Consider the following 15391-nt stretch of genomic DNA (forward strand, 5'->3'; position numbering starts at 1 on the left):
GAAAATAATTTAACAGTAAGTACTGCTTCTGAAGAAGAATTACTTAATGAACTGTGGACCATTTTTTTCTCCTTGCATTTCAAGTTTCCAAGACAAGAGAAGCTTTTATCTCTCACAAGAAGGTAGCAGTTTCTTTCTCATAAGAAATCTAAATGTTTTTTAAAAAAATTATTGTGATATTTTTCCTTTATGAAGTATTCCAAAGTACTTCTTGAGTTGCAGGAATATCTGAGTATCAAAGAAGTGCAATACCTGATGACTGATACAGTGCTCCAAGACCTGATTATACTTAAAGCAAGCACACAAATGTTATTACTCAGAGACATTAAGTAAGTAAGTAAGATGTGCAATGCTAGTTAATAACCTGAAAAATCACTAATGCCACCCTGAACAGAAGTCAAAGTAAAGCCACAATGACAATAGCAAAAATGGTTTTATACCTTGCTCTGTAAGAATCAGGTTACCAGAAAGTTTATTATTGCTAGCACCCAACCAACTTACACAAATTACATATCTCAAAATTCCAATATATTCCTTCTAAGGGGATCACAAGCATAACTGGTATTTTTTTTTAATGATGTGATACAAACAGATTTAAAACCACATCTCAGGATCATGTTGATACTACATACCTGAGTGTGCAAAAGCAGAGATTATTTTATAAAGCAAATCGAACAGAAATGATACCAACAACACTTAACAGCTTTAAGGAAAACAGGAAAGAGTAACATGAGACAATGCACTGAGAAAGAATTTGTTGATACTTAATTTTCTCATTTTTATAAAATAGGAAATAAATAGATCAATAAATAAATAAATAAATAAAAACGCTTCTCCAGCTATGAAAGACACTTTTGGATAAGTCATCCCCTCTATGGTGATGAAAACACCAAAAGATGCTCTAACTAGCACTTTGAAAAATTACAGGGAATGACAGAAAAAACGGAAGCACAGCAGGAAAGAGTAAGAGTACATCTCATATTCAGATCTGATAGCTCATAACATGCAAGTCATCTTGAGTAGAATCCTACTGACTACAGCAATATAAGTAACCAGTGGAAGTAACTCTAAAACCTACCATTAATAACTAAACCAGATAGTGACACATATAAATTTAAGTTATCAAGTTGAAGACTAGACTAAGACCTTTAATTAGTCTAGTACTTATATTATCTGGAAAAATTAAAACTTAGGACAGAGCTAGTTGAAAAGAGTATTGAATTATGGGCAATTCTTGTCTGCAATGTGCATCACATCCTAACTTAAAGACTCAAGACCTAGTACAGAGGATGGAGCATTCTTGTCACTGTTACTGTGTCTGTCACCATAAAAAGAGTAATGAACTTCATCAGGCTGCAGATGATTCCAACAATGTGCAAAGCTTTTCACGTCAATTACTTTAGGGTCTTATTGCTTTCCAGTTACTACAAAGTTCTCCTTAAACAGGTCTTCTATGTTGCTTGGATCAAAACCCAGAAACCTGAAGGAATCTGCATCAGGAACATTAAGGGTAAGTGTTGACCATATACAAGTAGCATCAATACAAACACTGCTAGTGAAAATTATAAAACTGATATAATTTCTTTAGTTTATACAAGTTCAAAAGACTCAAACACAGTAACAGATGGAATACCTGGTTTTCACTCCAGACTGGCCAAAAAAGTTGATGCCATAACATGCTTGTTTACCTTTTCATTTCCAGCCTTGCAAAATTACTAGAATCCATTGTAATGAATTTTTATCTAATTACAAAGTGATGCCTTGCAAAATACCTGATTTCAACTATATAATATATACAACACTTGCGTCTACCTCCATGTGAGATTTATGCTTTAAAAACAATCAACCAACCAAAATCCATTAACAGCCTAAATATTTAGTTGTCTAATCCCATCTACTTACAGAAAGGTGGTTCTTCCTTATTCTTCAGCTTTTGTGACACAGAAAAATGTCAGAAATACTTATCACATCAGTTTTTCATAGTCTGTACCATAGCATTATGTCAATTTCCCTCTGATAAAAATATTTGAACAGATTTGTAGTAAGTAAAACGTAGTGACATATTTGTACACGTCTAAGTACAAATAGAAATATTTTAAAACATTTCTAAGTTTTTGTAAAAAAAACCCAAAAAACTATAAAGACAAAACAACAAAAAACCCAAGACAAAAGAAACACACCCCCCCAAAACACTAACTATTACTGCCTATCAGAACTGTTCGGTTTTCTTTATTCTCTGATACAGGTAAAACTACATGGGATGCTAAAAAGAAATGAGACCTTTAACACCATAAACTGAACTCACAAAGGAAAAGCCAGCCACAGATGTCAATAAGTTCAGAAAAGAGGTATGGACTTCATGCAAAGTATTATGAAAAGTACAATAAGCATTCATCAGCCTTTTTTGACATAAAGGTTATAAGTTGAACATGGTAATTCAAATATAAAGGGGCATACACGGGAGTTTGAAATGCACACCCAAGAAGGGACAGAAAACAGGCTGTGATGAATATGAACATAGATGAAAAGCACTAGAAACACAGTGAAGCTAGATGGAAGTAAAATGAGGTAAGAGGACAGTGAAAGGCCACAACAGCTGGGATATTACTATCACTCTTATCAGAGGTACCAAATAAGAGTATACAAGAAATCAGAATCAGTGAAAAAAGTCTGCTTTCTCTTCTGTGAACAGAAGCCCATTTTACAATGGCTAAGGTTAATTCTTCTCTCATGTGGAAGAAAAATCAGATGTGTTAAGTTTTCTACACCAAATTTAACTTTCAGTCACATAAAACATTAATGTTTCTCTCCATGCTTCAGACACAATTAAGTAAAAAGTTTACAATCCAACGCTGACGTGATGGCATTTCTCAGACACCTGAGCAACCCCATTGGCAGGGTTATATGCTGAAGATATGATATAAATTTTACAAATTATTTGATAGAAAATAAGAATTCTTGGAAACACTGCTATATTTGTTATTTTTGTGCTAAATGGAATGACAGACACTTCAAAGTAACAAAGGCTCCAGCCGCCATGAAGTTTTGTTGCTTTTTTAAAAGTCTGCTCTCATCATCAGATGTGAGCATTGCCAACCATTTTAATAAACAAGGATCATTAACTGTACGAAGTGAAAGTAGAGGGAACACATTTTTTTAAGATTAAAATAAAGCCGTGTCGATACAAACGTGCATCTATTGTTTGCATACCAGTTCTGAAACATTTCAAACCTGTTGGGAGGAAAAAGTCAAAAGGGAACTCATAAGGCTAATCAAATCTGAGAAAGACAGGTTATCTAAAGAAACAGGACAGGGACAGAAGAACAGTCACAGACATGGTAACCGAAGGAAGGAGCAGGGTACAGGCTTTCCTCCTCTGAAGAGCTGAGCAACAGGCTTGAAAATGTACAAAGAGACTGGAGATATTTGCTAAAGGTACAACAGTGTGGAACAGTGAAAGAAGGAATTGATACAGAGTGCAACATGAGGCCAAAGGAACGGTTAACAGCGAGACCTGAATAAATAAGAAAGATGAATGATTTTGTAGCCTTAGTGAAAAAATGTGAAGTATCTGTAAACTAAGGAAACAATTGCAAAGTGCAGAAACTATGGGGATAAAAAGTGGAAGATTTTTAACAAGGCTATAGAGCAAGAAATGGCAAAAATTGGTTACAGACAACAGAGATGTTAACAGCAAACAGAACTGCAAAACTAGACAGGATGCCTTCCATCTTTAGCAGACGATAAAAGAGAGAATCATTCCCAAACTAGAAAAGAAAGATCAATCCCATGCTGGAAAGGCAAATTCCCCTTTAGAGGAAAATAATATCTAAAGCTAGTCCTGGGAAGATTAGACAAAGGACTGTCTATTAGTCCTCTGAGAATGAAATAGAACTTCAAACCCCAATTTATAACACCTATACAAGAAAAGATGTGAAAAGATACGCCCTAATAGCACACGTCTTCAAGATCTAGTTACTTAGCTGTGAGCTGTAGAAAGGGAGTTCTCTCCCCTTAGGATTCATAGTGCTGGTGTTGCTGGACCAATCTTCTTGAAATAAATAAGGGAATCTGATATTTTCTTTCCAAAGATTCTGGGCCCAGCAACATACCAAGTCATGACTAAGCATCTCTAGGTACTAGATTGTCAATTATCCCTGAATCATGCTGATTGACTGCACTGCACCTTCCATGGAACAATTCCTCTTTTCCAAGGAGAAAACATTCATGAAAGTACAAAGCATTCATCAAGCGATACTTCAATTCCATTCAGGAAGAACTAGTCTCCACTAGAGTGATCACACCAACACACTTGAGTACTCTGTTAAACATAGCGCATCCGACCACTACAAAATTTGCATTCAAATCTTTCAGCTGAGTATGAAAGCATCCTCAAACCGTCTCCTATGTTTTGCGTGGAACATGATCCCTCTAGACTTATTTCAGAATGAGTTTTGGATCAAGTCCTATAGGCAATACAAGCAAAGACAGGTTTATTACTCTTAGTAGGGCATAGGTAACAATTAGGCACCCATTTCATACTATCAAGATCAAGATGCTGCTGGAGACTCCCAAAAATGAAACTTAGTGTGTAAGAGACTTGAATTTATAAGGTCCTCAAAGACAGCCACAAGGAGGATATGAAAACCTGAAGTGTCAATTAGGTGCTTACTTGTGCCACCTAGTCCCTCCATTACTCTAGCAGCCTCACACTCCTTCCCTCCATGCTTTAATATCAAGACAGAGGCATATTTCTCCAAAACATTTACATATTCTGATTGTTCTGATCTTCAGAACAATCCAAAGCTAAGGAAATTATCACAAGGTATCAGTAAACCATGAAAATTAATAACTGTTTTGCCTTTGATTTGTTTGCAGTGTTACTGTTGTAAAACTTTTCTCAGGAAGCGTATAAACTTTTTTAAATTAAAAAAAAAAAAAATTCATCTTGGGAGTCAAATCCACTCTTCACATCACCATGCACTTCTTGTTATGGTGGGTCAACCAATCCATTTCATAATAAAATTCTCCATCTGCAAGATGAACATAGAACTCACAAGAAAACATTCAGATAAATTACTTAATAATAGAGTGCTACTTGGACATTACGATGAAAGAAAAAATTGTACCTAAAATACAAGTAATTCAGGCTAGAGGAAAATAGTCAATTTACATAGAACATCATTGCATGAGGCATTTGCGGTTTTGTTTATGTTCAACTTTTTTAGCTTAAAAAAAAAAAGTTGCTGCATTAATCTTAAGGGTGATGCTCCATCTAGACAGGTAATACAGGTGAAGACCAATAAATGTGTGCATCCCATTTGCCCACTTAGATAACTTAAGTAACTCCCCTTGGTTAGAGAGACAAAAAAAAATTCCTGTGTTCAAATTTCTAAAATATTAAAGGCGAACATTATATGCAACTTGGAGGCAATGTCTGTGTTATAACTTGTACACACTAAATCATGTTTAATGAATAAGCTCCCATGAACACATGCTCAAATGAAATTTTCACCTTAACTACAACCACCAGTGTCGGTATGTTACAGACAAAAGTGGAACAGGACTCCAAGAACTCAAAATTGAACGTAATAAAAGAAAAAAAGTTTTTCAATTCTCCCACATTTCTTTGATAATATTTGTCACTAAAGAATACACAATGTCATTTTAATCACCATCTATTTCACAATTGTGTAAATACTCTTAATATAATTTGATAAAAGCCTCATTTAAAGTTCTCTACATAAAATATTTATGCCTTCTGTTCCTTTCTGAGCAAACATCATAGCTTTAAAAATGTAAAACTGATTTTTCAAAGTGCAAAATAATTTCATTCCAGGAAGCAGTATACAGATCTAAGATTTTGGCTGCAACACTGTAAACCCACAAGATGCTTCTTTACAGACTTGTTTCATAGTTTAAAAAAAAAAATCTGAATAAGAGATTACCACATATATCTTAAAAATAAGCTTTTAAGAGGTCTTTTTTCCCTAGAAACACTCAGAGCTGTTGGAACTGTATCATTTGGATATCAACCTGCCCTACCACACTAACATCGGAGCGTGAAATTCTACCTGTTCCTTCATTGCTAACATAAATATTGGATGTTGCACAATAACTAGGCCCAATTTTTAAAGTACTAGGAACATTTAAACAACGGTAAACTTGCAGAAACTGATCCATGACTCTTTCTAGTGTGTTGATAACACATCAATGACAGTAGGCCCAAACGCACTGTGTCCAAATTTTATTTTTGTGTGAATAAGGTAAATCCACAAATTATGCCCTATTAATATGCTGATTAATACAACCCAACTCAGGCAATGCCAAAGCAATACTACATAGTATTGATAAAAATATTAAGTCCTCAGCATTTATGTTCAAGGCTCAGTGATGGCTTTACTCAGCACCAACACAAGGGCTTGGAAAGAAACATGGAATGCCATGAAGTAGTTGCAGTAAGAAGAGCATTTGATAATTAAATGTATTTAGCAACTCAGCAAATATGAATGCTCTCTAGTATCAGTAGGCAGCATCTCCTGCCGTGGCATTAAAAGCAGGAATCCACGACAGCATTCTATCATGAACGTGTATTTAACAATCCTCCCCTCTCCTCCCCCGCCTTAACCGCCAATACAGCTCTCCTGGAAACCTAGAGAGCGAGAAAGACTTTCCTTAAGTAGCGACAAAAGCTGAGGATTTAGCAATTAATGCCCCATCCCCAGCCCTGATCCTCGCTTCAGCGCCGAGGAGAAGGCGGCCCAGGGCTCTCCTGTCCTCGCCTCCTCTCCCAGCGGCAACGCCAGGGCCTCCCGACAATAGGGGAAGGCCCGAGGCCTCCCCGGCCGCCGAGGCCTCTCCCGTCTTCCCTCTCTCCCTCATCAGGCCTCGAGTTCCTGCAGCCCCCGGCTTCTCTGAGCCCAGAGGCCCGGCTGCCTCTCCCTAGACACCGAGAGAGCCCCGCTGAGGCCTCCACCCCTGCCCCACTCCTTCTCCTCCTCTCCTTCCTGCCCCGGGGCCCCCTCTTTCCCTCAGAGCGTGGAGGAGGAGCCGCCACCGCCGCCGCCTCCTCCTCCTCCCGGCCCAGGCCCCACTCCCTCCCCTGAGGCCCAGCCCGACTCAAGCCGCGAGCGCCCGGTACCTTGTAGAAGGCCCCGTTGGAGCCCCGCACCTCCACCACCAGCTCCTCCATGTTGTGCCGCGGCGGCTCGGTGCGGGAGACCCAGGCCCGGCGCCTCCTCCCTTCCCTTTCTCTCGGTGCAGGAGGGGGAAGAGGAGGAGGGGTGTGTGTGTGTGTGCCGGGGCGGGGGAGGGGAAGGGGAATCTCGGTTCACTCCGAGCCCGAGGGGGTGGGGCCGCGGAGGGGGAGCGGGGCGGGGGGTGCGGGCCGCTCCGCGCCGCCGCTCTGCGCCCTCAGCCGCCCGGAAATGAAAGCGAAACGGTCACCGCCGGGCGGCGCTCGGGGGGGAAGGGGGGGCGGGAAGAGGAGGGTGCGCGGAGGCGCCCGTTTCGAACGTAAACGCTAAATCTGCGTCACGTGACGGGCCGCGGGAAGGGGCGGGACGCTGGCCACACGCGCCGCTCGCCCACCGCCCGAAACGGCCGCGCCGCGCGCTGCCCACGCGCCCCTGCCTTCCGCGCGCGCGCGCAGCCGCAGTGGCACGCGGAGACCGAACCCGGCGGTTGCGGCCGAGATCCCGCTTCCCGTGCTGGCGCGCGCCTTGAGCGACTGCCCCGCTGGCCAATCAGATTGCGCGGCTGCCGTCAGTGCGCGTTCTGGCCACGGGGGGCGGGGCGCGCGGCCTGCTGCGCCCGGGCCGTGTAGGGGGGGGTCCGTGTGTTTGGGGGGGTCCGTGTCCTCGTACGGGCTGCCCGGGACGGGGAGGGAGGCAGTGCCGGGGCCCTTTGGGTGAACGAAGGAGGCCGCGGAACGGCTCCTGGGAGCTGCGGTTTTGCAGGGGCCCAGGGGGAGGCGGTGGGAATGATGGGGCTGCTGGGACGGGCAGGGGAACAAGGAGAAGGAGGCCCGGGCCTGACAGGAGCCGGCTCAGGTCCGTCAGGGGCGCCGCGGGACGTGGCTGTGGGGAAGCGGGCCCGGCCGTGCGGTGATCTTTGCCTCCCTGATTGTGGTCAGGAGTGAAGAATAACGTGAATTGTCGCAGCACTTTTTAATGAGTTCTGCACTAAGGCATGGTCAGGCTGTTGCAGTTATGCCGAAGATCTAAACACGGGAGTATTTACAAGTTCTGCTGTATGTAAAATAAATAGGATTATGCTATGCCTGTTCATTCAGTTCTGGGAATGGCTAATCTGAACTTTACCTGGGAGCCCCAGTAAAATACTCCAAAAAGTAGAGTTCCTGTAGGGAGGCGATGACACTAACCAATACAGGAAGACAAACCTGAATATTATAAAATGATTAAAACCAAAACCCCTTCATTACATGTGCTAGAATGATGGGTAATCTTTCATCTTGTGAAAATACACTGAGAAGAGGCAACTAATCCCTATTGATTTTGTATCATAACTACTTAAGCTGACCTTTGATTAAAATTGTCTGTTTCTTTTACAAGTCATTACTCCACCTCCTCCTCTACATGTACAGTTTTCTGTATACTAAGTTCAGAATAGAAAGGCATCCAAGATCCGTTTTGTCACAGATTCTACCTCAGTGCAGATACATGTTTCCGCTAGTGGTTTTAGGTTTCTACGGTATACTGTATCTTCCTGACCTGAATATGGAAAGAAGCCTGAGGGATTTATGTCAACTTTGCACCTGCAGTACAGAACCTTCCCAGTTTTGTGGAGAAGAGTCAAAGAAGTAAACAATGAAATCTGAACTTAAGGTTATTAAACCTCATAACTTACCAAAGCATAATCTCCTAAAAATATGTATTTTAAAATACTATCTTATAACTACCAAGCTCTAGCTCTGTTTGGTCATCCAAAAAACAACTGACATTGTAATTCAACTCACCTGTGGGTCATCTTTTCCTTATTTGCTGCATATCATGTTGGTTTTTGGAATAATGGGTCTCATTTAAAGTTAACAGAATTTTCTGCATTCTTCCAGAACAGTATCTGTATATCCTGCTGTTGGCCTATGTCTCCCAGTAACACATTCCCTTTTTTATTTTTGAATATCAGTAGTGAATTTGAAAATGCAGCATGTGGCGTTTTACTGCTTAATTATTCATTTTCATCTCCCACTCATGAGGTTCCATCCATTTCTCTTGTGACCTCACAAATGCATTTATTAGTAAATTAAACCTGAATGTTATTTCATCTGCAGAAGTGTATTGGTATTGTTCATGTTAATAGATGACACATTCATATGTAAAACTGTGTGTTAGTTTATGCAGCTAATTATTTTTTATTAATCATTAACCAAATTGTGTTTGAGGTGAAATTGAAGAGAATCCCTGAATTATGTAGGTCTTGAAAATGAATGAATTAAAACAGAAGAAAATGACAGAGAACTTGGAGTACAACCAGTTAGAATGTAATGCAAGGGAAATGTTCTTTTCATGTGGACAGACAACATTCATAACCATAGGCTATGTATATAGATTCTCCCCTATGATGTGCATGCTGGGTGGATTCATATGAATACTGTATGGTAATCCGTACAACACTCCTCATGGCTCATGGCAGTTCAGCGAGTTTTAGTATGAACATATAGCACTTTAATAGTATTTGATGTCTCTGGAAGCTACAATCCTTTATCTTCCATGACCCTCCCAAGTTAGGCGTTAATGTTGCCATTTAGAGAAGAAACAATTGGTGAGTTAGGAGTTAACTCACCAGGGGTGGCTTCAGTTCATAAATTAAGAATCAAACCCCAAAATTTCTCACGTCAGAATGACTGTGACTCACTTGATTGTCTTGAGAGTGAGGGAAGTCCTGCCCTACATTTCAGTGGTGATAAGCGTAACCTTAGATAACAATTCAGGTGAAGACAGCTACACTGTAGACATCCACACTTAGATGAATTCCACATTATAGGTGGTTACTGGGTTTCAGCCAGCTCCTATATATTTGTTAAAGGACAGTGTTCATCACTATCAAAGATGGAACTCATGAGCTTATAGGGTCTACATTTCTAGTCAATCTAGAACATAAAGTTAGTTGTATAGTAGACATTTCTAGAATATTTCACACCTGATTCTGTAACACAGAATGGAAGCATGTTTTCCTGGCACCCCTGGTAAATCGACTGAGCAATCGTCAGGTGGTGATTTTTAACAGCGCGTTCATTTTGTTGTGTGTATGAGAAGGATGCTTCAATACTGAAGCTAGTACAGAGATTTATGAAGGTTGCTTACTGCCTCTTTCCAACGTACTGCAGTTTTCACTGAGACTGATCTGTAAAGATCGCATGAGTCTTCCCAATCCACAGAAGAATTCCCAGTGATGTCAGACACCAATAGGTCTTTATTTCCAAGCCTATATATGCTGGTACATTTATATGGACTTAACATTATTTTTATTGGGAGTGTGTACTGGTTTGACTGAAAGTCGGTTAATTTTCTCCATGCAGTTAGAAGCCTTTCTTTTTTTTTGTAGCTGGCACAGTTTGTTTGGATTTAGTTTGAGAACAAGAGAGAACACCCTGGGACAGAGCTAAAGCTTTTAATTGTGGTTTAGGAGCCAAGGACACTCTGAGCGCTCTGCCCACATGTGTGAGGCAGCGAGGAAGTGGGGCATGGATGGGGCCGAGCTTGACTGACATCCATACTGATCAGTAAGAGTATTCCATCCCATTCCATCCCTTCGCTTTCAATTTTCTCCCCTATTCGGGGCCAGGGAGGGAGTGAGCGAGCGTCTCTCATGGTTATATTGCTAGCTCGGGTTAAACCACAGAGTGCTATGGAAGTACTATATAAAATGTCATAATCCTGACAGACTGGGATATATAACTTCATATTACAATCAAAAAGACTTGTATTGTTCAGCTAAATTGTTATAGAAAAGAACACACTGTAATCTTATGCTGTGGCAGCAGGTGAATAGTGTGAAGAAAAGAAAAACAGCAAAGGAAGCAATCTGCCTGTAATAATGGGCTTTCATCCTGCTTTCTGGTTTTGGTTTGTTGGTTTTTTTTTTTGTTTTGTGTGTGTGTATTTTGTTTGTTGGTGGGGGTTTTTTTGTTTGTTTTGTTTGTTTGTGTTTTTTTATTTGTTTTTTTCTGTCAGCTAAAATAACTGACACTTTTGTCCCAATAGCTAACATTTTATCCTTTACTAGTTTGAAAAACAGTCTTTAACATACCATTTATAGGTTTTTATCCTGGACATATTTGGTATAACTATACTTTTACCTTTTTTTTTTCCCTCTGGGTTTCAAAAATCACTTACTATTAGCTTGTATTTTCTGCAGCTTCACGAACTGCAGAAAACAGTGTTTGAAGACAGGTAAGTTCAAAGGTTTCCTGAACACCACGAAGATTTTAAGTGCAATAATAAAGTCTTACCACAAGAGGACCCCCAAAGACAATTTGCCTTGTAGTGTGGAAAACGACATAATATAAATTTGTCTCCAGAATACTGATGTGTGCCATATATTTAATTATGATTTAAGATAGCTTAAACACTTCACTGTGATTTTGAAAGAAGACACGATATTATCTCCTTAAATACTGAGTACAGACTACGTTAGACTAATAATATTTCACATAAATGCAGGAACCACATTTGAACCAAATTAAACACGAGAACATGTAATGCCTTTTGTTATTATTTTTATTAGTAGTAAATTTAAACAATTAAAAATGATTATTTTTTATTACTGCTAAATAGATTTTAATTTTGAGAACTGTCTTGTAAACCATGATCTAGATTGTTCTCCAATTACTTTCATCCAGCAGAAGACTATGAGACACTTAGGCGATACATTTGTTGAATCCTGAAGTTCCCTTATGAACCTTTTAACTTATTCTACTTTCATGGTCCTGTCCCCTTCAGCTCAGAGTTGTTTTTCCTTTTCACAGACTTTCCTCTATACTGGAAGTGGAGAGAGGTTGTGCTCTCTTGGATTATAATGAAAAGTCAACTGCACGTTCTCATTCTATAGGAAGGACTTCAGTGCTATACTCTTTACTCTTTAAAAAGCTCCACTTCAACAATGTATTTACGAACCATATCAAATGAGATTTTCAGCAAAACCCTCATGACATTGAGTGGAAGGCTTCTAAGGGAACATCCCTTCTAATTTAATCTCAAAAAAATTGGAGTATCAAGCAAGGAATAGAAACTTATTTGAAACTTCTAAACTACCTTTTAATGTCATTAGAAAAGTCTGTCTTTACAAAACAACATAAAAATTAAGGTCATAACTTTAGAAAGATTGTCTACTTGGTGTTCAGAACATTTTAAATCAGGACACTTAGGTGAATAAATATATGTGTAAAAATTAGCTTCAGTAACCCATTAAAATGGTCTAATTTTGACTACAGAAGAGGTGAATCTCAATTATAAAAGTATGTGGTATAAAGCCAAGGCCCTGGCTTTATAGATAGACAAAACCAGGACATTTCCCCATTACTTTTTAGAAAAAAACAAGAAGTGCACATAGTTTATGATGGTTCAACCAAATATAGTTCCACAGAAAGACACATTTTGATACTATAAAAGAAGGCAATATTCTATTTACGATGATAAGCTAAATGGCAATTAATTATCATGAATATTCCTACCATTCCGTATCAAGTTATATAACCAGTTCAGCTCATGTAACAATCTAGGCACCATGAATGAGTTTTACTGAAGTGTCATAGAGAATATTTTCCTTAAAACATCTAATCTGGATATGGAAACCTTTTGTACTTGTAACTTTTTTCAGAAGAGATTTAATTTATTTTATGAGCGCTCTCTGAATCTCTTGGAACAACAGGCATTGCTGAATCTGAGACCTGGTGGAAGAAGTGTTCCAACTGTGGAAGGAAAGTTACAGATTTCAGTGAGTGAAAGATGTGGTTGTTCTTGCAGAGATGTTGTGCCTCTGCACCACTTGCAGGTGACGTTTTTTTCTGTTGGTTGCTTGAGAGCGCAGGCCACTTGGCATCACCCCGTCTTTGTGCAGAATGACAGCCTGGGTTGGCGACATGCAAAAAGTCAACACTCGGAATCATAAGTTATTTTCTCACTCTCTGTCACAAACTAAACCACATCACAAATACTGGGCTCCTGTGAGAAGATTCATTTTGATAAAAGGGCTCTACTGAACACAAGTACCCAGGAGCTTTGCTTCAGTGAGGTCAGGATTCCTCCTGTCATCTACCAGTTGAGTCCTCAGGATCTAAGTTGCCCAGCTACGAAGAGAGTTGCACTGCATGACCTTCAGACATGCCTTTCAACCTAAATTCTGCGATTCTGTAATGGTTCAGTAATCCTGCATTTCAAGCATGTTCAGGTATTCATACTATTTGATGGAACAAGAAGTGATGTCCGTGTGGCCAGTTTTCATTAAATATTAAAATACCACATCTGTGGTTAAAAATAAAGCTTAGGAGACAATATTTTGGTCCTTTATTGAGTCTTTCAGTGCCTTGTCAAAGCTTACCTGCTGGGGAGTGCATCAGAGCAGATGTCTGAGTTGAAAACTGTACCACGGAAAGGTTGTAATGTCAACACAAGTTCTACCACACAGGCTTTATAAGGATGTCAGGTACTGCCAAAACGTAGCTGGTGAACGTGAAGGGAGAAAATAACAGAAGATGCAGTTAACCAACTGAGAAAAAGCATCTCTGAATAGGAGAATGTCTCTGAAATAACTGTCTAACATTTCCCAGGAAGAGACAAGCATTATCAGTCAGAATCACAAGAGACCAATTGTTCTTATGTGACATTGTGATGATAGGCATCTTAAACTCGGAAGGAATTTGTCTTAATGAAGTAGGGTGGTAGTTTCATGGAAAGCAGCTTCCAAATGGCATAAACACAAATGGTTGTACCAATTCATATGAGTGGAAATGTTTCAATAGTATACTGTAAAGGCTGTTAATGGCTTTAGTTGTCTCTCACATGAAAGAGAAGAAAAAAAAGCTAGTCAAGTCTTTAGGCCTGTTGGAAACCCATTATGCTTTTCACAGCACTCTGAGGAAGAACAGCAGGACTGTGGTTACTTGAACAGAGAATATGAAACAATATTGCTTATTAGGTAATTTCTCATCTACTTGTTATTGGTTGGACAAAAAATAAATAAATCTCAACATCTGGGCTAAAGTATTAGGGAAGATGGCTCTATTATCAAAATGATAGTAAGAGTTTTGTAGAGAAGACAGGAAGAAAAAGTAAGAACTCCTCCTCTGGATGGTGCAGTTGAGAACAGGATGAAAGGCCAAGGAGGAGATGTCACTGAAGCAGAAGAAAATGTGATCCTGGGTATGAAGAGGATTGTTACTGGTGAGCAGGTGGCTTTATGAGCCAACATTGTGTTGACAGAGAAGCTGCATGAACTGAAAAAGCCAAGTTACACACTGCAAAGCGCAGTGACCTGCAGGCTCTTTCCACCCTCTCACCAGCCTCTGCCCAGTAAGAGTAGCGGGGAGGACAGGACAAAAAGCCACCCAGTGTGATGCTGATGGAGACAGGAGGGATGTAGGTGGGCTGGGTGCGCAGCATCTTTCTCCTTTATCTCTGAAGTCTGTCATAATAGGCCAGCAATCTTAATTAAGCCCTCCAGTAAGACTAATATCAAGAATGATTCCAACTGAAGTCAAGAACACTTTTGTTTGTTACCTGAATAGGAGCAGGGTAGACCCAACAATGCTCAGCAATGCTTCAATATGTAGTAATTAGCTGTTTCCGATGTGTTCACTTGATTTGATTTTAGCTTTGACAGTTTCCCAACATGACAAAGAGTAATTAAAGTAAGTAATTCAGAGATACTACTTAATGAGAAAAGTGATTGAGAGGCTGTGTATGCCCCTGTGGATAACAAAATTGTACATCAGAACAGAGCAAGAATTTTCCAAGGAGAGAACCATGGATCTATGTTCACATGAAAATATTTAGAGCATTAGGAAGACAAACAAGGAACTAAAACTGAGGTATCTCTTTTCAAGTCTGTTTTCAGTCTAAATTAAATAAACAATGAGAGTAGCCGCATCCTTCTTGGTCCATCCACATGTAAGAGACATTTCCCAGCTCTTAGAGCCTGAAGCACATGATGTCCAAGCCATTTAGGGCTCTCCACAATTAAGGTTCTTATTTGGTTTACACAGACGTGAAGGCAAATTACCCAATGATTTCAATGGAAACTGGAAAGACTCTGAGAAAACATGTAGAAAAATACCACATAAAAGAACAGAACCTGGTCTGTTGTGGGCTTTATAGAACTTTTTTTGGGGGGGAGGGATCTGAATCTATACAGATAGAAAAACATGAGTGTG

General features: G+C 39.9%; 1 protein-coding gene across 3 annotated transcripts in view; it reads right to left on the reverse strand.

Moving 5' to 3' along the window:
* The window catches only part of FMR1 (fragile X messenger ribonucleoprotein 1), a 30719-nt gene extending 23102 nt beyond the window's left edge, over window positions 1–7617 (reverse strand). For 2 of the 3 annotated variants that reach the window (XM_082062315.1, XM_082062314.1), the window contains exon 1: window positions 7142–7615. In XM_082062315.1, coding sequence (XP_081918441.1) covers window positions 7142–7192 — 51 coding nt within the window. In that variant the 5' untranslated portion in view covers window positions 7193–7615. Of the gene's footprint in view, window positions 1–7141 lie in introns of all 3 variants that reach the window. The other variant, XM_082062316.1, reaches the window with a different exon arrangement.
* Window positions 7618–15391: the final 7774 nt, after the last annotated feature.

This window comes from Streptopelia decaocto, assembly GCF_964273445.1.
Source record: "Streptopelia decaocto genome assembly, chromosome: 10".
Taxonomy (NCBI): Eukaryota; Metazoa; Chordata; class Aves; order Columbiformes; family Columbidae; genus Streptopelia; species Streptopelia decaocto.